Below are 25514 nucleotides of genomic sequence, written 5' to 3' on the forward strand. Positions count from 1 at the left end.
ATACAAATATTTTGTTTTTTACTTTACTTTTTTTGTATTCTTTTACATGGGTAAGTATTATAATTAAATGTCCAAGGTATTCTGATTCGTCTTATTTTATTATATATTTAAAAAGAAATTCTACAATTGTTATTTTTTTGAATTCTAGTTTTTTTTTTTAATTTTATAATTTTGTGTATTTATTAAAAAGAATGAAGCCACAAAAAAAAAACCTAACACTAGCAAAAATATTCCCAAACACTTTTACACCAAATCCTAAGCCAGCTTCAAAACTACACATTTTTTTTTAGAATAAGAATTTTTACATTTCCTATTTGAGAATAAAAAGTGCTTGGCTTTTTGATTTTTTTATTTATTGATAATAAACTTATAAAGAATTATTATTGTGTGTTGTGTTAAATTAAAACAAACAAAAAAAAAAAAAGGAAACTAAAACTTTTGATACTGTTTAGATTCCAATCGGGTTTGCAGTAATTCAAGTTGTCTTTTCGCTTCACATTGTGGGAAATTATTCATGTCATAATATTGTGGGGCATGTGTCAGTAACCATTCAGCTAGAAAATTAAATAAAAAAATTTAGTTAAATAAGTCTAAAACAAAAATTTCGTAATTTAACAAACTTACGTTTAACATCGGTGACAGTTCGAATGTAATTTTTCGTAGTCAACACAAACTCATTGTAAATAACCCAATCGGGTTTATGGTCCAAGCACGTCGACGGATGCAACTGCACAATTTGATTATCTTTTATCGTAAGATATTGTCCGGTTCTTTCTAAATGGGCAACTTGCATAAAGAAACCCTGTACGAGTGCCTTTCGAATGTTTATGTAGTAATCTTTCGATGTGAATTCTGTGCTCGTACGTTTTAAACTAAAACGGTCCATAATTCTAGCCAGCTGTTGGCGTACATTGTCAGCAGATTTTAATGAACGGAAATTAATGAAATTCTCATAACACCAGTTTGGATCTTCATTGCCTTTAATAGGGGGAAAAAAACAAACAACTTTAATATCTTTTGATTTATTTATAATTTATATAACTTACTTTGTTTAAAAGCGTGATAAACATTCAACAATGTTAGATGATCTCCATCGATATGGGCGAAACGCATTTTTGCCTCGTCAGCTGCTTTTTTGGCCTCATTTGGTCGAACGAAACACTGAGGGACTAAATACATTTTTTGGGGCACATTTACGTCCCAGTAATATAGTTGATTTGTCTTTTTTGGATTGGTTTGTGTGTGTTTATGAAGGAGAAGTTAAGACACCTAGGGGCTATGGTTTTGTTCAGTTTCATGTGCGATGGGGTTTTCAATTTTTGTTTTTTTTTTGTTTTTTTTTTAATAAATACTTTTACTCTTACACCACTACATCGATTTTTTCACTCACTAAGAATTAAATATATGTACTTTTGAAATGAATTAAATAATTTTTTAGTTTTAACAAATTCGAAATGAAGAGAAAAAAATAAATAAATAAAATATCAATGTAGTGGGTTTTAAATCGCACATGAAACTCCATGCTGCTCTAAATAAAAACACCAAAGATTCTACGGCAGCGAGTTTTGGTTCTTTTTTAATTGAAATTAAATATTTTATCTTGGATTTGGTAGAAGGGGTAAAATTTGAAAAGGATTCAAATACCTTTTAAATCAAGCTCTAATAAAGAAGTTTTGAAGACAATGATAGAGACAAAAAGCTACATAAAAAATGACATCTTAGCCAAGGTGCTAGTGGAACTTTTCGGGGTAAGCCAATATGTGCTGTGCATGTGCATTCTATTCTATTTCTTTCCTAAGTTCTTTTGCAATTTTAATTAACGTTGTTTAGTTTTTAACTAGATTTTCTATTTATATTACTTTAAATTTGGGTTAAGTTGAACGCTAAGTATTACAGCGGCTAAGTAGACAAAACTGCCAGGGAAAATTAATTTTTTTAAATGTTTGTCTCCTGTTAAATTCCTTTATGTGGATTTAGAATTTTAATACATTTAATCGTTACTTGCTTTATTTTAAACTATAAAACTACCATCAATAGGAATTCTCCGCACCACCATTTTACCACGTTATTAGCTTTTCAACAACAAAGTTAAACTTTAATGACTGTTTCAAATAAGAAGAGTTCTAGGGAGGCATAATGAGTGCCCAAACTTTTTTTACATATTTTTTTCATTTATGTTTCCTATCATATTTTTGAAAACTAAAGAAAAACCGACTTACCTTTGCCTCAAATTCCAAGGCAATCGAAATTTTGTTACGATGTAGACAACAATTATACCAGAACCCAATTTTATACAAATTGACATTACAAAAGCTTTAGGCATCCAACTGCAATACACCAAAAATATGTTTTTATGACAAGAAAGCTATTCCCGTATCTCAATATTCATATTGAAACACATAAATCTCTCTCACCGAATCTAGACATTCCTTCAGTAAATCCGAACGTTTTGAGGAATCAACTATAACTCTTTCGACGTCGGATTACTCCAATCGTAAGAAATTACGTGTTTTTTTTTCGATTTATGCTTGAATAATTTCTGAAAAAAATCCTAAGCCGAAAGCTTGCTCCTTTAGAAAACCAGTACAACATTGCTAAGAAGCCATCAGAGATGACCACGAAATCGCTGGCTTCACAATGAATGGCGGCTAGCGCTAAACAAAAAGCGGCACTGCGAAAAAGGATCACAACCGCCAATGAGCTCTATAAGCGAAAAAGCACGAAGGTACATTGGCTTTTCAGAAGAAAAAAAGGAGCAAGATGAGAAAGACGCAAGGCACTGACGAGGATAGCCTCTTCTAAGGTGGCACACGCAAATGGAAGGGGACTTGACATGCGAAACTGGAAACAGCTGGGTAAGGGTGGGACTGGCTGGGGAAGCTTGTTAATTGAGGCCAATATTTACAATAGATTGTATCTGCCAAATGGCGCTGGTCACTCTTAGGAAGTTATTAAGTAAGCTTAGATCATGTAAAGATTTTCCGAGACTCGTAACAAATTTTCGACTACGATGGAATTTGTGGAAACAAAATATGTATTCGATTGTAACAATAATAAACAAAAAAAAAAACCTTCCTTACATTTTACAAATATCAAATCAAAATAGATAAATAGAAGACTAGATAATAGCTCCTCAAGCAAGGACATTTATAAATAAAAAACAAAAAGTAATTCATCTCACCCGACAACATTGCTGTTATGGATAAAATCTCATTTGAGCAATTGTGTTGACAACTGGCTATCAACATCTTTGCCAATTGTGGATCCAGTGGAAATTCAGACATAATTGCACCAAGTTCTGTCAAGTTTCCATCGTCATCTAGAGCAGCTAAATAATTGAGCAATTCCAGGGCACGCATCAGTGTTTCGGGTGCAGGTGGATCCATGAAATCGAAATGAACCAAATCGTCGATTCCCAGTTTTTTCAATTGAAGAACAACAGTTCCTGGAGAATGAAAAAATAATCATGGTTATTGGATGAAAACAAGAAATGATTTAATTTTTTGATATATTACCCAAATTGGATCTTAAAATTTCAGCATATGTGTTGTCCTGCATTTCATTATTGAATGCCTTCTCGGTGTAGAGTCGGAAACATTTACCCGGCCTTGTTCGACCAGCACGACCGGCTCTCTGTTGGGCCGAAGCTTTACTTATGGGTGAAACCAATAAACTTTCCAATCTAATACGTGGATTATAGACCTTTTGCTTGGCAAAACCAGGATCAATCACAAATACAACACCGTCAATGGTTAGTGAAGTTTCAGCAATGTTTGTAGATACGACTACTTTACGACCTATAGCTCCGTTGCCCTTCTTCGGTGGTGCTGGTTCGAAAATTCTCTGTTGCATATTCGGTGGCAACGTCGAATACAATGGAATGCACTTTAATTCACCAACTTCTGGACCAAGATTATCTGCATCACGTTTGATTCTCTTGCATGCCTCTTCGATTTCTTCCTGACCTGTGAGGAACATCAAGATGTCACCCTCTATGTCCTCGCAAAGATGAATCTGTATTACGGTTCTAATTGCAGCTTCTAGGTAATCCCTTTCTGGTTCTGGTGTATAGAATATTTCGACAGGATGCGTACGACCAGGCACGCTCATCAGAGGTGCATTATCGAAGTACTGCTGGAACTTGCCTATTTAAATGAAAATTGAAATTAAACATAAAAATCAACTACAGTTCTGTTTCTATGTTATAAGTCGAAGCTCTATTGGCGACTAATACTATGAAACTAAGAGTTATCTGTCGCAAAAAAAGTGATAAAGTTTATGAAGTCACTGGTTTCGGTCAGATCACTATGACTATACAGCGTGGTCGGAAGTTTACCGATCTATGAAGTAGGCAGTTGATTAAACGTCATTATTTCGACCATATTGCTTATGACATTGATATTTTGGTAAGTAACATAAACGAATTATAATTGCGTCCCATCCACAACAAAGCCGTTATTCTCTGCATCATTGTAATGTAATATTAAACAATGTAATGTAATACTAAACAATGCGCATCTCTGTTTCATCGGGCAATGAGGGGATTATTTTAAACAATAAAAACTTAAAATCATTTCCTCAATTTTCTGCTTAGAGCAGATGCAAAACGTAGAATTAGGTGGTGCACAATGGCGCAGAACGACCACAGCTAAAGTTGTGTGATTAACTGCAAAGAGATTTTTTTTACAATTCTTGGCATTTTAAAAGGTTAACGACAAAACATTTGTTTTGCCAATATCGACTTCAAATGCGGCGCTGTTTGTATTCAGCCTTATCAAACATACCAAAACGCATTACACATTTGGGATCGGTGTCCTCTATAAATAAGAATTATTCACAAATTTCTAATATCTGAAACGTAAACGTTTTAACGAAGTGTTACTTTCTTATCGGTACACAAAGATTTAGATATCAACATATATTCAAAACGATTGCATACGATCGTTTTCTAATTCGACGTTTTAGTCATAGGAGAAATGTCAGGTAGATAATTCTGCCGTTGCTTTATCAGTCTTTTATGTTTATAAAGAAGGTTTATGTTGGATTGCTTAACAAAACTACTATAATAATATGTAAATATAAATAATGTATGTTCGGTCGTCGGATTCATTACGTACTTTTCAATACGTAAATCTTCAAAACGATAATTGTGAACATAATTGTCAACAATACGAAATTTGCTTGGTCTGGTTTATTCCTGAATCCCAGGTATCGTCAAACTTTATAGATTGTGTTCATTTTAATTTGGTTTATTTATTAATTTGATTAGTTTACCATCAAACACCTACCATTCATGATTTGAATAAAATATTTTGTGATTTTTAATTCGATTTGAAACACAAACGTTATACCAATCGATTATAAATGACTCAGAGAACTTTTTTCGAAAAGAAAAATTTACAATGGAACAATTATTTAAAATATTTCATTAAAAATATTTAATTTCAAACTGTTTCTTTTTTTTCTGATGCATTTTCCTGATCGCTATAACCGGCCATAACTCAAAGTAGAGTTTGATTAATCAAAACAAAAAAGTGTTATACATCACTCATGTTTGCTAAAAAAATTTACAATAATTCGTATTCATATTAAAAAAAAACTAAGATATTTGTAAACAAGGGAGATGTTTCTAATAAGTTTCCCACCACTTAATACATGAATCTTGTATTTTTTGGACTTAGACACTAGGTACTACCCTGCTTTAGGACCCGGTTAAATTTTTAACTTCGCAGGATACATTTTTCACAGAAGGATAATAAATAATTAAAAACAGAAAATAAAGAATGGAAATTGAGAAAGAAATACAACATTACGAGTATTAGTGTATATCAAGGAATAATAATATTCTTTGATATATTTCACTTTATTGATGATGAAAAAAATTGGAAGTGCATAAGAATCAAAAATAAAATTCACAGAACAACGCGTGTTGGAAGTTTGTATATTGTAAAGATTTATAATAGTTTTTAAAATTAATTCTTTTGTTTTGCAGCTTAAACAAATTATTTAGCAACGTCTAAAATTTATCCCAATTCACACAGCTAAAGAGCAGGTTAAATTTTTACATTTTAACATTTAACTTTTTACCTCAATAATGTCAAAAATTTAGCCTCGCTTAATAATATTTAACCCAATTCACACACGGCCTAAGGGCCATTTAGCTGGCCCGGGTAGCCTGTTTTTCTTCATACGTTTTCAATTTATTCGTGTGAAGGCGCCCATAAGAACGTGTACCTAGCAATCGGCTATCCGGGCTATTTACCCGGTTCCCGGCTATGTGTGAAATGGGCCTAAGGCTTTAGTTTAATTTCTATCTAGAATCACATAAATATTTTAAACCCAGTTTCTTTTATAAAAAGAAGAAAATACGGAATTTTATTTTTATTTTTCATTTGCTTTTCTAACAAAAAACCTTACAATTGAGTTAAAGAATATGATGGCAACGTCGCGACGCACAATGCGGCGATTGTATGGAGATGGTGGACAAAAATCAATTTTATAAAAAGGAATTGATTTGGCAAAGAAAAATTGTTGTAGATGTAATAAAGAGAAATTCTAAAAAAATTGACGAAATTTTCACGCCCCCTACCACGCCCACTTTTGTATTGATTATTTACTATATCTAGAAAACGGCGTGCACCATTTGATTCAAATTTAGGAAATTTGATAATCTAGATGAGTGTGAAAATTAAAAAAATAATTTAGACCCTTTCCGCCCCCTGCCACGCCTACTTTTGTATATAATTGTTTATACCTTAAAAACGGTTTGCACCATTTGCACCAAATTTAGGAAATTTGATTATCTAGATGAGTTAAAAAAATATAAAATAGTTTTGACCCTCTCCGCCTTCTGCCACGCCCACTTTAGTGGCTAAAGGCTAAACGCTTGCAAATTTTCCTTTTTTTCGTCTTTGACGACGCTTTTAAATGTAGTGTTTGTGTCTTCCACGACTAGTTCCCCTTCATCAAGAGGTTAAAATGCTATCAGGAAGAGTAAGTCTATTTTTAGGATTAGCTTCATGATGCTTCTCGAAGAAAGCATGAACATTGTTCCCATCGTCGAGGTTTGAGTCAAAAAACTTAATTTGTATTTTAGATCATTTTTAAATTGTATGGAACATTTGTTTATCTTCAATTCATACAGAATAATTATTAACATATTCAATTCGTGATTTTTTATAAAAAAAATCCATTTTTATAAATTTTTAAATTTTTTAAAGATTTGACCTTGTCCTAGAAATGTTGAAAATTTTTAAGGATAGCAAAAATTAGCATGAAAACTTTACATTTCAACAAAGTAAAATATTAATACAGTGTAACGACACTAAAAATGTTGCTATACTTTGCTAAAATTAATTTATAAACGTATCCAAAATGGAAAAAAGCGTTAAAAAGCTGTTTTTTTATGCATTTCTTCCCCCTCGGATCAAGATTTATGTCGAAATTTATCAATTTTTTATCGTAAAACACTTTATGTGGCAGTTGCTAGTACTTAACTAATTCAAAATAATTTCAATGTCTTCATCTTCCCCCCTGTTTTTGCACAAAACAAATCCACCTTTCAAAAAGTCGTTAATTTTTTCTGGTCCGACTTTGGCCTACAAAAAGTCAAATATTTTAAATGTTAGCAAAAGTTAGCAATGAAACTAAACGTGTTCTCAAAGAACAATAACAACACAAGATAATGCCATAAATCATTGAGCCGTATGCATAAAAGGTAGCATATGCTTTTACTAGTAAATTTTAATAGTATTTACTATTTTCCATATGCATAAAAAACATAGTAAATGCTGGAAAGGTAGTATTTACTAGAAGAATAGTATTTACTAGTTTTGGATGAATTTTTATAGTAAATACTGGTTTTGGTATGCATAAAAAACTAGTACGAACTTTTACTTTCTAGTATTTACTGCTAATTTTTCAAGTTTCTAAATACCAACTTGAACATTTACTAGTAAAAACTTTCTCATGTTAAATGCCGACATCATCAGTCGCGACTTTACTTTCAAAGCAACCGGTTTGCAGAGGATTTATTTCGAATATTAAAATGGCAGCTTTTTTCAATTTAAAATCTGAAAAAAATTTATAAACAGCGAAGAACGCCCGCGAATAATAATTTTAAAATGCTCTACCGTTTTTAATTGAATCTGATAAATTTATTTATCCCTTTTACAATAAAAAAAATCTCAAGGTTCTTAATCTGAAAGAAGGGTAGGAGCAACGTGAAGTAAATTATGTGTACTAAAATTAAAATGCTTTTTTCGGCATTTGTCCCAAGCGTATAAAACTCCCTAACCGTCTTAAACACCAGTTGTTATTATCAACAAATTGTAATACAAAAAATTGGTTACAAAAGAAGAAAATTATAGAACGTTAAAAATACAGAACAAAAAAAATCAACATCATTTATGTAGGTATCTAGTATATACTATTACTTTCAGATAAACTAGTAGTATTTACTTGGATGAATCCAGTATTTACTACTAGTTTATACTAGCTAGTAGAAACTGAGGTTTATGCATACCGAATGTAGTAAATACTATTAGTTTCAGCTTCTACTAGTAGTACTAGTATTTACTATAAACCTTTTACTACTAGTAATTACTTTTTTTTATGCATATGCCTCATTGTGCTACAATTTGCTTTGTAGGCTTAATTTAGATGAAATTTTATGCCTTAAAAAGGAACTTTTTTCGATAATTCACTAAAATTCAAATTTATTTAAAAAATTAAATATAACTACTCATACAAGTTCTCAATGTATCCATGATTATTATTCAAAAATAAAACTTTGGTACATTTCTTACACGAACCAAATGAAAATGCACATAAATAAAATCTCGAGCTATCAAAATGACTAAAAATTTTTTCACTGCTTTTGAAAGTCCCGCTAATCCCCCAAAATGAGCAAAACAAAATTAAAAACAGCCAGACACAGTAATTTAACATATGCTTGGCCAGATACATAGCTTAGAAGATCAATATTGCATTTTTGTTTTTTTTTTTTTTATTTTTGTCCACTAGTTAACGCACTGTGCGACGTCTGCAAACGTTTTGACTAAAATAATAAATTTAATAAAATTAATTCAAAAAGATTCCTTACCAGCATCCAAAGTGGCTGACATAACCACAAGCTTCAAATCTTTCCTCTGTCGAATGACTTCCTTCAGCACACCCATCAAAATATCAGTAGCCAGCGTCCTTTCGTGAGCCTCATCAAGCAAAATAACTTGATACGACTCCAACATCGGATCAGACATTGCCTCCCGCAACAACATACCATCAGTCATGTATTTCAAAAGTGTCTTCTGCGAAGAACAATCCTCAAAACGAATACTATAACCGACTTGTTCGCCCAACACAACATCCATTTCCTCAGAAACACGTTGTGCCACCGACATGGCAGCCACTCGACGTGGCTGTGTACAAGCAACAGCTTTGCCACCTCGCGACAACGCAAATTCCACACACCATTGTGGAATCTGTGTTGTTTTTCCCGAACCAGTCTCACCAACCAAAACGATGGATTGATGATCGTTCAAGAGTCTCATAAAATCTACTTGATACTCGAAAACGGGCAAGGTTATGCGTTTTTTAAACAGATTGAAATAACGCTGTGAATATGGTTTGGTTGTGTAGGGATTTATTGTAGAATTCTGTTTGGCCAGTGGAAGGGCGCCACTGCCACCGGGTGTTACAGCAGCAGCAGTTCCCTCTGTTGGTGGAGTTGCTATTCTAAAATTTATGAAAAAAAAAAGGGTTTTATGTCAGTTTTTTTTGTCAAGTATGTAAGGACTATGTAATCATGTAATCCTTTTTGAAATTATGTCACAGGGCAATTAGGGAAGCCAATTTTAAAATAGAAAATTAATAATTCACTGCGCCAAGGGAGCACCTCAAGTGGCTTGACAAATACAAAAAAAAAAAATCAAATCACATGGAAATAAAAGAGAAGAGATTTTTTAAAATTTGATAAATTGACACGATTGTAAACGTTCCTAATAGCAATATCATCACAAAACCATGCTAATTAAAAAAAAAGTTAAATTTTGCAAACAAACACATTTTTTATTTTACTTTTTCCTTGTTCTTTTTATCGTCATTGAAAAAAAAAAAATACTTACTTTCTTGGCTTCGAGTATGTTTCACCAACTTCGATTCTTCTTTTAGACATTTTTATTTTATTTAATTGGACTGAATTGTTATATATAATATTTAAACACACTTCAAGTGTATATTTTAGATTTGATTGCTCGCAAAAAATTAAATTATAAATTAGAAAAAAATAAATCCAAATTGTACTGCCGCCGTTTTAATTGTGTGAAAATGTGTTTTTTCATCGAAATGGAATGAAGTTGGTTGTGGTTTTTTATACAAAATAAAAAAAAAAAAAAAAACTGTTATACAAAAAAGTGCGTTCGAAGTCTATCAATTTTTGGTTGAAGTTTATTATAAAAATTAAGGCCGAGCTTACATATAGCGTGAATAAATTATTAAAATTTGTAAATCATGTTATAAGAAAAATGACATTCAAAAAGATTAAAACGCAACATTCAAATTCATTCATTTTCATATTAAAATGAATAGTTGAGTCAAATTAAAACATGAAATTCCAGATCCATCAATTGATGAAATTGATAGTTTATACATGGTTCAGCATTGGTTCAGGAACTTAACTTGCCAATTTCAGTGGACTAACTGTGGTTCAACATTGGTTCAAGCATGGATTTGGATATTTTAATTCAGAACGCAAATAGAACCAGAGATAAAACTGCGCTAAACCAACGGCAGTACTCGTAGGACGTGGCACAAACGTCGATTTGCAATGCCTACGAGGTCATATTAAAAAAAAAAAAAAAATATTTAAAAACTAATGACCCTATGAGTAAATAGACACACTTGCGGGGATAGTACTTCAACCTTTTTATCCTTCTCATTATCTTTGCGCCAATCAGAAGGGTGTTGAAACTCGATCAATCAATTTTCGTTTCCCACATTCAATGACTTTTTGTTACATTTCCGGACTCGTCCCGGTCTTGATTTTCTTATTTACTCACTATAATATAAGTTTAGCGTTATTCCGCAAAAAATTCAACTGCTGAAACCCGCTAATTTCTTATTACCAGCAGTTAAAAGTTTCGCTTTTTTTATTAATACATTCAAACCCGCTTAAGTGAAACTCAAAAAAAGTTTGGGTTTATTTCCTTAAAGCAGATTTTTCAGTTAAGTCTGGTACGCTGCTCGCGCTAAATTTTAGCCAAGATAAAATTCCCATACAAGTTATCGATAACTTGTATGGGATCCATTTTAGCTCAGCTAAAATTTTTCGATAATTTGTATGGGAGCTAAAATTTAGCGCGAGCAGCGTACCAGGCTTTATGCTAAAAAAATAAAATTTCAAAGCAATAACATTTAACTAATATAGTTTTTTTTTCTGTACGGTTAAGTTAAGCGGGTTCTACTCTACATGCTTATTTTGAGAATAAGACTTTATTCTATTAAGGTAAATATGGTTAAAGACAAAATAAATAATAATGAAATACATTTTTGTGATTTATGTAATTTTTTTTATGAGTTTGTATTCACCCTTAAAAATTTGTCAAACATTTCCCTGAACGCATTCATAATTGAATGAAACCTTTTCAATTCGTATAACACTTTTTTTTTTTCGTCGTCGGCTATGCTGTGAAAATGTTTTTTATTTACATATTACATCCGAATATTCACCATACTTTTCTCTCCATGTTATGTTGAAGTTGAATTTTATGCGCAAAATATCGATTTGACAGTCGAACTCAAAAATCGGTAAAAGTTTTTCCTCGTCTCCAGTTCCTCATCACAGTGAAAAGTTTTTACATTTTTCTTACAAAATTTACAGAAAACAAAATAATCAATAAACTCAAAACAACAAAAAACTATAAACAATACATTTATAGAATGTATAAAATTTATTATTAACTAATTTCGAATTTGTTTATAAATATTGGGCCATGGAAATTCCAATACAAGTCGCCGTCCGAATATATCCATGCCTAACCGAACCACAATCGCCACCATGCGTCCAATCCATACCAATGAGCATTGGTCCAAACAATGCTATAGGTGGCATTGCCACCGGTGTCATTCAAGTTGGTCCACATTCATTCCCAGTCACACATTCGTTGCCAGTCGATTGTGCCCAAGCACAAATCTACCATCAAACAGTCTATCCATTGATGGCATTATTTCTGGAAGGTTTTGATGCTTCAGTGGTTACTTATGGTCAGCGAGGAACTGGTAAGACTTATACTTTATTTGGTCGTGGGTTAGATTGTGTTTATGGCGAGGCGGAACAAGGAATAGTTCAAAGATGCGTGCGGGAAATCTTTGCCCAGATGGCTACCCATCAAGAACGTACTTTTGCAATTAATGTCGGGTGGGTTGAGATTGTTAGAGATGAAATAAGAGATTTGCTTGAAGCAGGAAATGTTTCCTGTTCGAGTATTAGCGAAGTCTTTCATTGGGTTGAAGTTGGATTGAATAATCGAAGTGATTCGGCTGACACACTTGTTCATAGTTTATTTACAATCACTTTGGAACAACAATGGGTTTCCAAAGAAGGTCTGATTCAACATCGTCTGTCGACAGCAAGTTTTAGTGATCTCTGTGGCACAGAGAGAATGTTTATGTTGAATAGTATGGATCAGCATTCAAGTATCCCGAAGGATCTTGGTTTACAATCGCTAGAAAGAATCGTAAATACTCTAACTGATCCAGTTTTGATGTACAATGGTACTGGCAATGTGACTTATAATCAAACCACTCTTACGACTCTGCTGAAAGATTCGTTTGGTGGAAGAGCACAAACTTTGGTTATTTTGTGTGTTTCGCCGCTGGAAAGAGATGTTAACGAGACTATTTACAACTTGCAATTTGCTTTTAAAGTTCAATGTGTAAGGAATTATGTTGTGATGAATACGTTCTCAGACAACAATACACCACTCTCGCCTGATGGTGGACCAGAACATATGGGCACAAATCCGAATGATACTTTTGGATTGCAATTTGCTGCTTCGCAATGGTTCAAATTGGTTTCCAATGCTGAAGGATTGTTTTCTAAGTAAGTATTGATATAAATTATATTAAATAACGTACATTTTTTTTGTTATATTAAGAGCTAAGTTTTTATTTGTTAAAAGATGTTTGATGTTTCAAGTTGAAAGACCTGCATATTTTATGATACTTGATTCAATTTGCCTCTAGTTTTTTTTTTTTTTAAACATTTTGAATAAGTCAACTATTACTCATCTGCTCCATTTTACTTCTTTTTGCCTTGATTCCTTTGAAAACCGGAAGCAATTAGACTGTGTATTCACAGACTTTAGTAAAGCCTTCGACAAATTGTGTCACAAGACTTGAGTCCACAAACTAAAGGCCTTAGGATTTAATGACAAATTTTTACTGTGGATTTCGTCATATTTAAAGAATAGAAGTTATACTGTTACTTTCTGAAATGAGCAATCGGACCAATTTCATGTCAACTCTGGTGTTCCACAAGGTAGCCATTTAGGTCCCCTTTTATTTATTTTGTACATAAATGACATAACATCCATTATAAAAAACTCGTCTGTTTTAATTTACGCTGATTACATTAAAATTTTCAAAATTATAAACTCAATTAATGACTGCTTACAGCTTCAGGAAGATCTACATAGATTTAGGGAATGGTGCAATATAAACCGACTTTATTTGAATATAGACAAATGTAAAACTATGTGTTTTACACGCAAATAATCATTTTTAGCAAAAAACAAAACCGACTTCCATGGATCAAAACTGGGTTTTATGGTTTTTAAAATAGTTCCTTTGGCTTAAAATTAACGAAATTGAAATGGGACCACACTGCAGCCACCAGCTTTCCAATACAAAAAGAATTATCAAAATTGGTTCACTCAGTCCAAAGTTATGCGGTAACAAACATAAAAAAAAAAAAAAAAAAAAAAAAAAAAATACAGACGAATTGAATACCTCCTCCTTTTTGGAAGTCGGTAAAAAACAATTATAACTTATAATTATATTTTAGATTCTTCTTCTCTCTGTAAGCTTTCCGAGTTCTCTGATTTAGGAGTTATTCTTGACACTAAGTTGACGTTTACTGACCATTATAACTTTATAGTTAAAAAAGCTAATAAGATTCTTGGTTTTATCAAACGATTTTCTCGTGATTTCTGTGATTCCTATGTCCTCAAGCTTCTTTATATTTCTTTTGTTAGACCTGTACTTGAATACGGCTGCTTAATATGGGCTCCTTACTATTCTGTTCATATAAATAGAATCAAAGGTAAACAGAGGAGGTTTTTGCGTTTTTGCCTTCGTTTTCTTCCATGGTCCCAAAGATCCATACATCCACCCTATTCTCACAGACTCTTACTTATAAATCTCCCTTCACTTTTACAACATAGAAAATATATTCAGCTTTGTTTTATTGTCAAATTAATCAATGGTTCAATAATATGTCCATCAACTCTGTGTCGTCTAAATTTCAGCTATAGTCAAACTAGCATAAGAAGACAATTGCCTTTATGTCCGATCTTCAGCAGAACAAAATATGGTGTGAATAGCCTATTAAATCAATTGATTTCAGTCTTCAATAAATATTACTTTTTGATCTCATCTGTAAACGACAATGTCAAAAGCAAAACATTTAAAGAAAACTTTTTTAACATATCATAGTTATTATTTATTTTTTAGGTAAAATTTTATTATTAAAATTGTATGTGCATAAATAGTTTTAAGTTCTAACGTTAGGCAATTAACGGATTAAATAAATAAATTTTTTTGGTTGGTATTGAAGATGAAGAATAAGATTGACCCCAAGCCAGACCCTATGTCTGTAAATAAGTGAATATAAAAAGCTTGACACACTACACCATCGACAGAACTAAATATTGTGCTGTATCTGACACCTCTTGAGCACACTATGAGCACTGCGATTTGTCTCAAAACTTCCTCTCATTCTCTAACAATAATTGCGCCATTGCGCCATTGCGCAATTTGGGATTCTTTGGAATCAATGCATAAGTACATTGAATACACTATCTCTACTCACAGTTTAGAAAAAAATTTCAAATCTCCGAACTTGGAAGACAACAAATTTTTTTATTAACTGTCCCCGATCCCCGATTGTTCCCGATCCGTGAAGGAATCCTTATGGTTTTCCATCATTTGAGATAACCTCCTCTAGTCGTCAAGACCAAATACTCTGGTATAAGATATGCATCCTATCATCGTAGTTGATTCGTACTACGAGTCCCGAACATAAGTATCATAGGCCAGTCGTCGTACTAAAATTGTTTGCTACGAAATTCGGAGTTCATGAAAAATGGGAAAAATGGTGTCATTGATTGAATCACATTGGCGGAACTTTTTTTTTGTTTCGTTTCAGTTTCGGTTTATTAAATAAATGTTATCTTCTTCGTTGGCTATATGTCTCACGAAGAAGATAAAATTTATTTAATAAAGAAAGTTCACGGGATATGGAAGAAATTGTTTCAGTTTATTGTTATAATAATTCAATACGATACAATGGGTAATACATTCTAAAAGATGAGCAAAAGCTCAGAGGCCGAGCTGTCGATCTTGAACTCGGACTCAGTTTCATATTTTATGAGGAGCTATTATAAGAGAGAAATTGTTCTTTGAATGAAAAATGAATATGTCATTAATATGGCTTATTTTGTTCAGTCAGATATTCTAAAAGATGAGCAAAAGCTCAGAGGCCGAGCTGTCGAGCTTGAACTCGGACTCAGTTTCATATTTTATGAGGAGCTATTATAAGAGAAAAATTGTTCTTTGAATGAAAAATGAATATGTCATTAATATGGCTTACATATTTTGTTCAGTCAGATTACTGTTCGTATACAAATCTGAGGAAAATAAAAATTTGGTAAAAATATTACAATAATTTTATTATCTAAAAAGTCCTTGCAAATTTTGTGACCGACCAGTCGTTCTCGAGGCATTGAGACTAACGCGTTTTTAGGCCAAACCAAACAATACGCAAACTGAGATTTATACTCAGGATAAACCTCTCTTCAATACTGAATCCAAACTTTGCTGACGTCAAAACTTTTTTCAGATATTTCCCCATTGACTGAACTATCTTAAAGAGAAATAAACAAACAACAATTCGAAAGAGTGTGCTTAATTTTGTTTGATTTTTGCTCTGAATGATATTTGCCGATATAACTTCAACTTTGGAAACTTCCATACTTTTTTGAAAACTGCAATACTAAGAAAAGCTTTTAAAATAATAAACAAGTGTCACACCATACAAATCTTTTTCGGCGTGTTGTTCTGAAATAAAAATAAGAAATTGTGTTTTTATAAAACTTGGAACTGCTAATTAATTTGCAGAAAAATGCCGTATAAAATAAAAAAATATTTTGATCAATTAATTGTTTTTAATTGTATTTTTTAGTAGAAGAAATGTAAAAACACAAAAATCAATTACAAAATTTCGCAAAAACTGCATTCAATAGAAAACCGTAAAGATTTGGATGAACAAGTTACCAAATTCTAAGAGACCTTAAGTTGGTCAATCGGCATATTTCGTTCGATCCATTACTTTTTGGACACCTTTATATACAGTGAATTGTTTCAAACAGTAGTAGACGTTTTCTACTTTGTGTTTGTTTGTTTGTTAGTTCATAAAATGTTCTTAGTTTTGTCTCTATTTGCAAAAAAACAATAATCTTTATTGGTTTTTCAACTGCTGTGAAAGCCTTTAATACACCTTGATTCGAAGGAGTGATGATTTCGCTGTCGACGATGTCCGTAATTCAATTCAATTTTTAAAAATTGTGCTCACAATATTAAGATCGATTAAAAAATAACATGATAGCACATCTCTCTGCTGAAACCTATGCTTTTAAGAGTACATAGGAAATATTTCTTGGATTGTCTGTTTGTTTATGTCACGTGAGAGATCATCATATCCGGCTTATAAGTTTTATCGACATTTAACCGAGATATGCCCCAATAATGCTTGTCTGGTATAGAGTCGCCTTTTTTCTTATGCCTATATTTGGTTGAAAATTCGGTGCATGTGAAAGTTTTAGATCCCATCAACATGGAAAAGGTATTTTATTTCTCCATAGGATTGTTTTACCTCATTTCTTCTGTAACCCGTTAGAACGACTATCGTTATCGTTCAAATGCGATTACGATTATTGTTTTTTTTTTTTCAATCTTTACTACCAACATTTGTCTCATTGTATATATATTTCCATAGCACTATCATGAAGTGAAATGATCTTAGGAACTTTAGTGGTGACTTGAAAAAGCAGAATTTGTATGAAAAAAACACACTGAGCGCCACATCAAAAAAGTGGCGACATGAACTAATACTCAATTCGACTTCATGACAGTACTATAGAAATATATATATCGACGGTTAAACTTCATAACCTCGTAAGTCGTTTTTGCAAGTTTTTCAGAAATCAAAAAACAATATGTTGTTTCTTGTTTTTGTATGGGATATATCAATACGAGCTTTTGAATTTCGTCATTCCTGAAAAATGTTCAAAACAACATTGTTGAACTGAATATACCAAAAGATAGCACTGAATTTTCTGAATTGTTTGCATTACTAATATTTTTTTCGAATTTTTCGACCTACGAGGTTATGAAGTTTAACCGTCGATATGTACAATGATTTGTCTATCGTTTAAATTTAGTTTTCCTTTAGCTGTCAGAATAATATTGCGTCTGCAGGTAGAATGCATGTGTACCTCAAAAAAATTCCGTTTTACATGATTCCTCTTTGTCATGGATATTATTCCTTCTTTAGCTGCTCTTGCTTTCCGCTACATGATCTTGGAATATACGTCTACTGTCACCTTTATCTGGTAAACTCAAGAAATAGATTATGAGATTTGATGTTTTCTTGTCGCAACATATGCGTCTTTAAGATTTTGGATGCATGTCTTACGTGAATTAGCATGCGATATTTCCAACTTATTATAATCCAAATGCATTCAAAAATAATGTTCATCGGTTTCTCTTCCTAATAAATAAATTTTTCATCCTGCTGGCAAATATGTGAAAACATTATAATGGTAGCTTAATTCCCTTGAGTGCGCGTCCATTATAAAAAAATATGGTCAATTTGGTTGATGTTTCTAGCATCTGATGATCGCCTGGTTTCTATGTGTATTCTAATAGGCAGAACCTAAATATAATCGATGAACGTTCTGATGAAAAATCCACGAGCCGTTAATTGATGTGGTTTCGTAAAGACCGACTTTATCAAAAAAAAAAACTTACTTCTTATATTGGAACCAATTATATACATAATAATTTTTATTGTTTAAATATTTCGCTCCAGTCATAAAATTATTTCACACAAATTATTTCTTTCTAGACTTATGTCAACAAATGCAATTTCTGAATTAGAAAAAGAACAAATCGAAGAATGGCTTTTTCTTAAACAAGAATGTGAAGAGTGTCTCAGTTCGAGTGAAGTTGTTCGATCTCAAAAGCAATTGGGTCCCATTCAGGAAGCTGAAGAACCCGAAGAAACAGTCAGTGAACCAGAGACATCATGTCAGCAAAATTCAGACAATGACAGTGATTCTGAGTCACAACGACCTGATCTCGCAGAAAAATTAGAATCTCTAATGGATGAATTGAAGATTAAGACTGATAGTCTAGTAAATGACAAGTACAAGGAATTCATGAAGAACCAGCCAAAGGCGGTTATGGAAAGCAATGACAGTTTTATGCAAGAAGAACGTAGAGCGTCATCATCGGTTGGTGGTAAGAAATTGAAACAGTTTTTTTTTCGATGAGAAATTACGATAATTTGTAATCATATTTATTTTATAGGTCGCCGTCGATCAATTCAACCAGGTGCTAGCCTTAGCAGCGCCGAAATTGCAATGCTCAATCGAGTTGCATCCCGCGAACAAGTCACTAAATCTCAAGATGACTTTCTTGATAGTTCCACTGATCTCAATCATCCAATACGTGCAGCAATCAATTCACCCCAAGAAACCATTCAAAAAAAACTTCGCAAAATCATAACCGACATTGAAGCTAAGCAAAGGCAAATTAAAGAGGTCGAAAATACAATTTCACTTAAACAAAATATAATAATAGACTTGGTTAAGAACAATGATACACGAACTACGGCAAAGAATCGATTCAATAAGAAGAAGGGCAAACTAGAAGGAGAATATGAGAAAACCAAGAAACAATTGTCCAAGGCAGTTGTGAGTGGTAAAGATAAATCTGAAATAGATCGCTTAAAAGCTCTAACCTCCCACATTGAACAACGGTTACAAGACCTGGCTTCAATAAAACATATTGCCGGTGAAAGTGGACAAAAAGTCAAGAAGCTACAGCAATCAGTTCAAGACTCAAAACGTTTTGTCGATGATTTACAAAAGAAAATGAAAAAAGAGAAAAAAATCAAAGAGCAATTAGAAAATGAACTAAAAGCATTAAAAGAGAAAGAGAACACAAAGCAAATTGCAGTCGTAGAAAAGGGTAAGAATTTGAAGGATGTTCAGGCAAGAATCTCACATCTAGATCATGTTCTCAAAGAAAAATCTGATAATTTGGAACACTTTGGCGAAGGTGATGAAAAGGAGTCACTGAGACATGAAATAAGAAACTTACGCCGTACAAGAGATCATCTACTCGAGCAGAGGTGTACATTGGATAGAAAGTTGAAAAAAGAAAAGATGCTATCACACAAAGAAGAACGAAAGCTTTTGGAATGTGATGAAGCTATCGAAGCCATAGACGCTGCAATTGAATTCAAAAACGAACTGATTTGTGGTCGTAAGTCAATTGATACCAGTGAAAGGCTACAGCGTGAGAAAGGTGAGCAAATGCTAATGGCGAGACTGAATAAATTATCTCCAGAAGAAATGCGAACCCTGCTGTATAAGTACTTTACAAAAGTCATTGATCTCCGGGATTCTAGTCGAAAGCTAGAGATCCAACTGATGAATTTAGAGCGTGAAAAAGACGCCTGGGAATGGAAAGAACGTGTACTAAGCAATGCTGTTCGACAGGCCAGATTAGAGGGTGAGCGAAATGCCGTTCTTCTGCAGCGACAACATGAAACTAAACTCACCTTAATGCTGCGTCATTTGGCCGAAGAAACAAGTGCAAGTTCTAGTTTCAATGATCGCTTCATACATCCCGGCTCGGCTGCAGCTGCAGCTCTTGCCCATCATCCCCACCATCATCATCCCACAAGTCCTTCAAGCCCATCAGCTTATTCAGGAGATTCTGATTTCGAAATGGACTTCTACAAAGCCGCCAATAAGAATATTCTGAAGCCCAAACATGGTGATATGGAGATTTGTCCTCTACCCGATGCTTTAGCAAAATACAAGCCATTGGATAAAATCAAAGAGAAAGAAAGGGAAACCAAAAATAAACTCTTTGCTAAATTCCAAGTACTCACAAGGTATCATGCGGGCAGTAGCAGTGCTGTTGCAGCTACAAGTGCAGCTCCTGAAAGTAGTAAAAAGAAATCAACACAAGTCGAGCAGGCGGCCATACCACAGGAGAATCTCAAGCGATTGTTGTCTGCTCCACCTTCGACAAAGGTGACAAGACAGAAGAATAAAATTATTATTCAAGATTCGTCGAGAAAGAATTAAGAAGAAAAGATTTATTAAAGGTAGTTTTTTTTAATTATTTTTTTTTATTTCTAATTTTTTACATAAACACATAAAAAATACTCCAAAAAATTTCAAAGGTATTTATCTCTGCTAAGAAATACTCATAAAATGCAATTATTTAAATAAAAAAATATATTAAAACTAAATGAAATACAAAATTAAAAAAAAAAGTAACAAAATGCTCAAAAAAATGAATCAACATTGCTTTAAAAGAAGAACTGAATAATTAAATGATTTAATGATACAAAATAATATAAAATTCAATTAAAATTTAAGTGTTTACTCACAAAAAGAAACCCTTTCACACAATACAAGGTTAGTAGGCTTAAAATTAATAAGTAAATATTATTATAATTAGAATTACATACAAAATAAACAGATTTTTTCTTTTCTCTCTAAATCAAAAAGTACACCATGCACAAATAAATTCTCAAAAAATTTTGTAAACTTGTTTCTAGATTAAAAAATGTATTTAAATATTATTTTAAATTAATTTTCTAAATATTTAGAATTATTTTAGTCTACTATACTACTAATTAATCTACTTAATTTTTAATTAATTAAATAGTTAACTCGTGAACAATAAAATTATTATATTATTTAAAATAAATTAAATAAAAGAAAGTTAAAACTTTATCACAAAAGCTTTCAATGTATGCCTTTAATGTGAGCAATTAACGCTAATTCAAATCAAAAAAAAATATTTCATTTCCTCGAACATAGAAATCTCATAATTTATCTTAAAAAACATACATATTATGAAAAAGGTGGTTAGAAAGATTCAACAAAATATTGTTAAATTTCGAAATGAAAGGCTTTACAAACAAATTAATAAGTTTTTAAGAAATATTACGTTATTCTGGGGTTACCCTTCTCCAATTTTTATAAAGAAACTCCTAAAGCATCCCGAAAAATTAACAATTAAATTTATTAGCTAATGTTAGTTCCATTAGAATTGGAGTAAAATCTATCGCTAAACTGGGCTGTTTTTTCAATCGCCCACATTTACATGTATTTCTTGACAAAGTTCTAGCTCTTAAAACTCAGTTTAAAGATAAATTTGTAATCAAAAATATCCTTAAACCGAGTTATAACTTTGTCAAGAAATCGGGCGTTAAAGGTCAAAAGTTTTAAACTTATGAGTTTTTGCCACTCTAAAATTTAAATGAAATATGCTTATAAGTTATAACCTTCAAGGGAGCAGTTAAAATAATAATTAAAAATTAATTTTAGAGAAGAAGATTTCTTTCAAACGATACAATTTTAGGAAAAAACTCGCTGTCATGTTAAATTGGGAGTATTTTTAAATTGTGTACGTTTTTGATTTTGGATTCTATCTGCATCCTTAAATCCTTCGAAAAAACATAACTTTACTTGTGCTTAATTAAAAATGTTTTAGATCCTTGCATTATTTGATCGGTATGATTTACATATATGAAATGAACTTGAAATATGAAAGTTAAAAAAAATAAAAATACTTTTTCATATAACACATAAAGCCATTTATAAATTAATATATAATACCGCCTCGCATAATAGGAGTTGTGTGCCATAGTACTATATTCTTAATTATGTACGATCAAATGTAATTTCACATGCATTTTCGAATCTTTTGAAATATTTTCGAAGCTGAAAATGTACCAAAAAAAAGTAAATTTCTTGAAACGACAACATATAAAAGAACATCATCAAAAAAAAATATATATAAATTAAACTGGATGTGGAAATGGCCATTTACACAATTGCCCATGCCTTCTCTTTTTCACTAAACAATTGCCACTCCAGTTTGATATTTCTATACAAATAAAAAACTACTCTATGAAACAACAACCACAAAATCCTAGTATTTCTCTTAATTGCCAAATTAGAAGGAAAAAAGTCTTAAAACAATAAAATAAAATTGCACAAATTTTCCACTGTTTGGATTAATTGATTTAAAAAACATTCAATTTCCTTAAAAAATTATTTTCACAAATACACGAATCTTCCATTATATTTAAAGTTTTTGTAATAATTTTAAGGCAAAATTAAATTCTTACAATAAAAAAAAAAACTTAAGTTGAGTGATATTTAAAATTAAATATTTTTGTTTTTAGAAACTAATTAGGTTTACTTATTTTGAAGTATTTACACAAAATATAATAATTTTTTTTTGTAAAAAATATATATTTAGACATAAAAATAATTAATAATTAATTATCATATACATAATTTTTAAGCAAATTATAAATTTAAGATATGAATTAAAAATAATTTAAGTTTGTTAAATTTTTTTTTTATAAACATATATATTTTTTTTCTCGTTAAATCTGCAACAAAATGATTTTTCTTTTATATAAAATTATTGGAATAAAATATTTTGTCTTAAAATATTTAGTCTCGTACAAAGGCAAATTAAATTTAACAATAAATTACAAATAAAAATAAATAAAACAATTATAATAATAATAATCAAAAACAAAAACAAAGTATAAAATATATATTCTACATTATATACATTATTCAAAAATAAATGTTTTAGATAACAAATGATGTAACAAGTTTTTATTATTTATATTCCAGTGATGTCATCGAGCTGTGTAAATTTTGTAAAGTTTTAGTTTCAAGTTAGCCAAGAAGATGTCATCGTACGAGTAATTACATACATGTAATGGAAAAAAAAAAAAAAACCAACACAAAATCATTAAAGTTTTAAATCAGATGATGACAGAAATGATAAATTATACAAAGTCGCCACTTAACTGATAAGGTGTTAAGGCAGATGATATTTTAACTTCAGTCTCCAATGTTGGCTCTTATATTTTCCAACTTTTTCTGGTGTTAAAGCAGTAGAAACTTTCATAAAATTGTTTAATGCTATGATTAAATGATATTATAAATTCCGTTAAATAATTTGGATTGGGGCATAAGCTTAAAACATTTCCTCCCAATCATGCTAGAAGCGAAAAGATTTTCCTTGATGACTTCAGATCAATCAGAGTTCTAGACTTAGTAGCAATTTCGGGCAGCCTAAAATTGTTTGCATCCTATTTTTCATGGCAAAATATTTTGAATCAATTTGCCCCGCTTTTCTTCTTTTTAAATTTTTCTTTATATTACATATTTGTTCTTGCATTTATAAATCAAAGTTATAGCGGTTTTTTAAGTTACCCAAACAAAGCTCAAAACTTTGGTTGGAAATCCATTTGGCACTAAAACCCTTTAGACTAACAACCCTTCAATTTTTGAAAGATTTACGAACACTTATTTCGACGATTTAGAGAAGGCAAATATAATTAAATTTATATTTGGAGCGAAAAAACACCTTTATTTCTCATAATTTGATCATTTGGGTGAGTTAAAATAAAATGAACTTGTAAGAGATTCAATTTAAAGCCTTAAAACTGAAAAATATTTGCATTTAAAAAAAAATGTTTATTCCAACTAAAAATATTTTGCATTGAAAAAAAAAAATTGATTAAAAATAAAATTTTTATTGCAAAGAAAATATTTTGCTTGACAAAAAAAAAAATGTATTGCAAATAAAAATTTTCTGCATTAAAAAAAAATTCAATGCAAAATGTGTGCATTTAATATAAATTTTTTTTCATACTCGTTGAATATCTTACAAATTTGACTTTTTGACCTTATATTATCTTAAATATTATAGTTAAAAAAGTTTTTATATGGTCCAATAGCCAAAATTGTAAGAAATTCGTAGATTATTAAAATAAAATGCACGACTGGGGCCGCACGTACTTGCTCTTATGATAAAAGTAGCTTTTATGTCAAAGATTAAAAAAAAAAATATTTTGAATTAGTTAAAATTTGATTTTTTTAATGAATTTCATAAGAAATGCAAAAATACGAAATTATTTTTTTTTTTAGTTTTTCTTACGCCATATTTTTGTTACTCGTGTTTTTTTGACAAAAACACAAAAACGCAATTAGCTACATATATTAAAATCACTTAAAGCATTATGTATGTCAAATTTAGTCTAGAAAATTGTAATAACTCATTAACGGTGTACGGGAAGAGCCGACATCAAAGATTAAAAAAAATGTAAAGTCATATTTCCATTATCCGTATTTTTTGAGAAAAACTAAAAATGCAGTTACGTTAGATTTACGTATAACATTACTTGTGTAAAATTTAATCGAAATCGTTAGAGTCATTTACGAGAAAATTGCAATAACTCCATTAAGATGTACGGGAAGAGCCGACATCCGCGATTTAAAAAAGAGTTAATGTCATATTTTCACTATCCGCATTTTTTGAGAAAAACTAAAAACGCAGTTATGTTAGAACTGCAAACAGCATTACGTATGTTAAATTTAATCAAAATCGTTAGAGCCGTTTTCGAGAAAGTTGCAATAACTCCAAAACTTTGTATGGGAGGTATACGTTTAAAGCGAGATATTAAAAAACAAAAAAAAACCAACCTTGGAAATTACAAAAAAATCATCTGTACCAAATTTCAAGAAAATCCCTCAACCCGTTTAGGCTGCAGCTTTATGTACAGCTTTTTTTGACGACGCACCGACGCACCGACGCACAGACCGACGGACGTCATGACGAAAACCACTTTTTCGGACTTCTCCATCATCGTAATGTTAGTTTTGATTAAAACCTCGAATTTTTTTTTTTACACGAAACCAATACTTGCCCTATTGAGCAAGTAAAAATATATATTTAATGCACACATTTTGCATTGAATTTTTTTTCAATGCAGAAATTTTTTTATTTGCAATACATTTTTTTTTCAATGCAATACCTACGAATTTTATTTTTCAATGCAAACATTTTTCAGTAGCAATTAATTTTTTTTAATGCAAGTATTTTTTAATTGCAAT

At 31.3% G+C, this 25514-nt stretch overlaps 2 protein-coding genes across 2 annotated transcripts; one reads left to right on the forward strand and one right to left on the reverse strand.

Annotated features, from left to right (window-relative positions):
* Positions 1–396: 396 nt before the first annotated feature.
* Positions 397–10338, reverse strand: LOC129917941 (ATP-dependent RNA helicase DHX15 homolog). The gene is made up of 7 exons (XM_055998185.1): positions 10125–10338; positions 9104–9735; positions 3516–4145; positions 3182–3445; positions 1047–1169; positions 625–978; positions 397–554 (listed from the first exon to the last, which is right to left on the reverse strand). The coding sequence occupies exons 1-7, from the start codon at positions 10172–10174 to the stop codon at positions 430–432; spliced, it is 2178 nt and encodes a 725-aa protein (XP_055854160.1). The 5' UTR covers positions 10175–10338; the 3' UTR covers positions 397–429.
* A 1411-nt stretch (positions 10339–11749) lies between these two features.
* LOC129918569 (kinesin-like protein costa) lies at positions 11750–21281 on the forward strand. Its single transcript, XM_055999179.1, has 3 exons — positions 11750–13099; positions 18404–18798; positions 18868–21281. The coding sequence occupies exons 1-3, from the start codon at positions 11991–11993 to the stop codon at positions 20658–20660; spliced, it is 3297 nt and encodes a 1098-aa protein (XP_055855154.1). The 5' UTR covers positions 11750–11990; the 3' UTR covers positions 20661–21281.
* Positions 21282–25514: the final 4233 nt, after the last annotated feature.

This window comes from Episyrphus balteatus, chromosome 4 (genome assembly GCF_945859705.1).
Source record: "Episyrphus balteatus chromosome 4, idEpiBalt1.1, whole genome shotgun sequence".
In the NCBI taxonomy this organism is placed as follows: Eukaryota; Metazoa; Arthropoda; class Insecta; order Diptera; family Syrphidae; genus Episyrphus; species Episyrphus balteatus.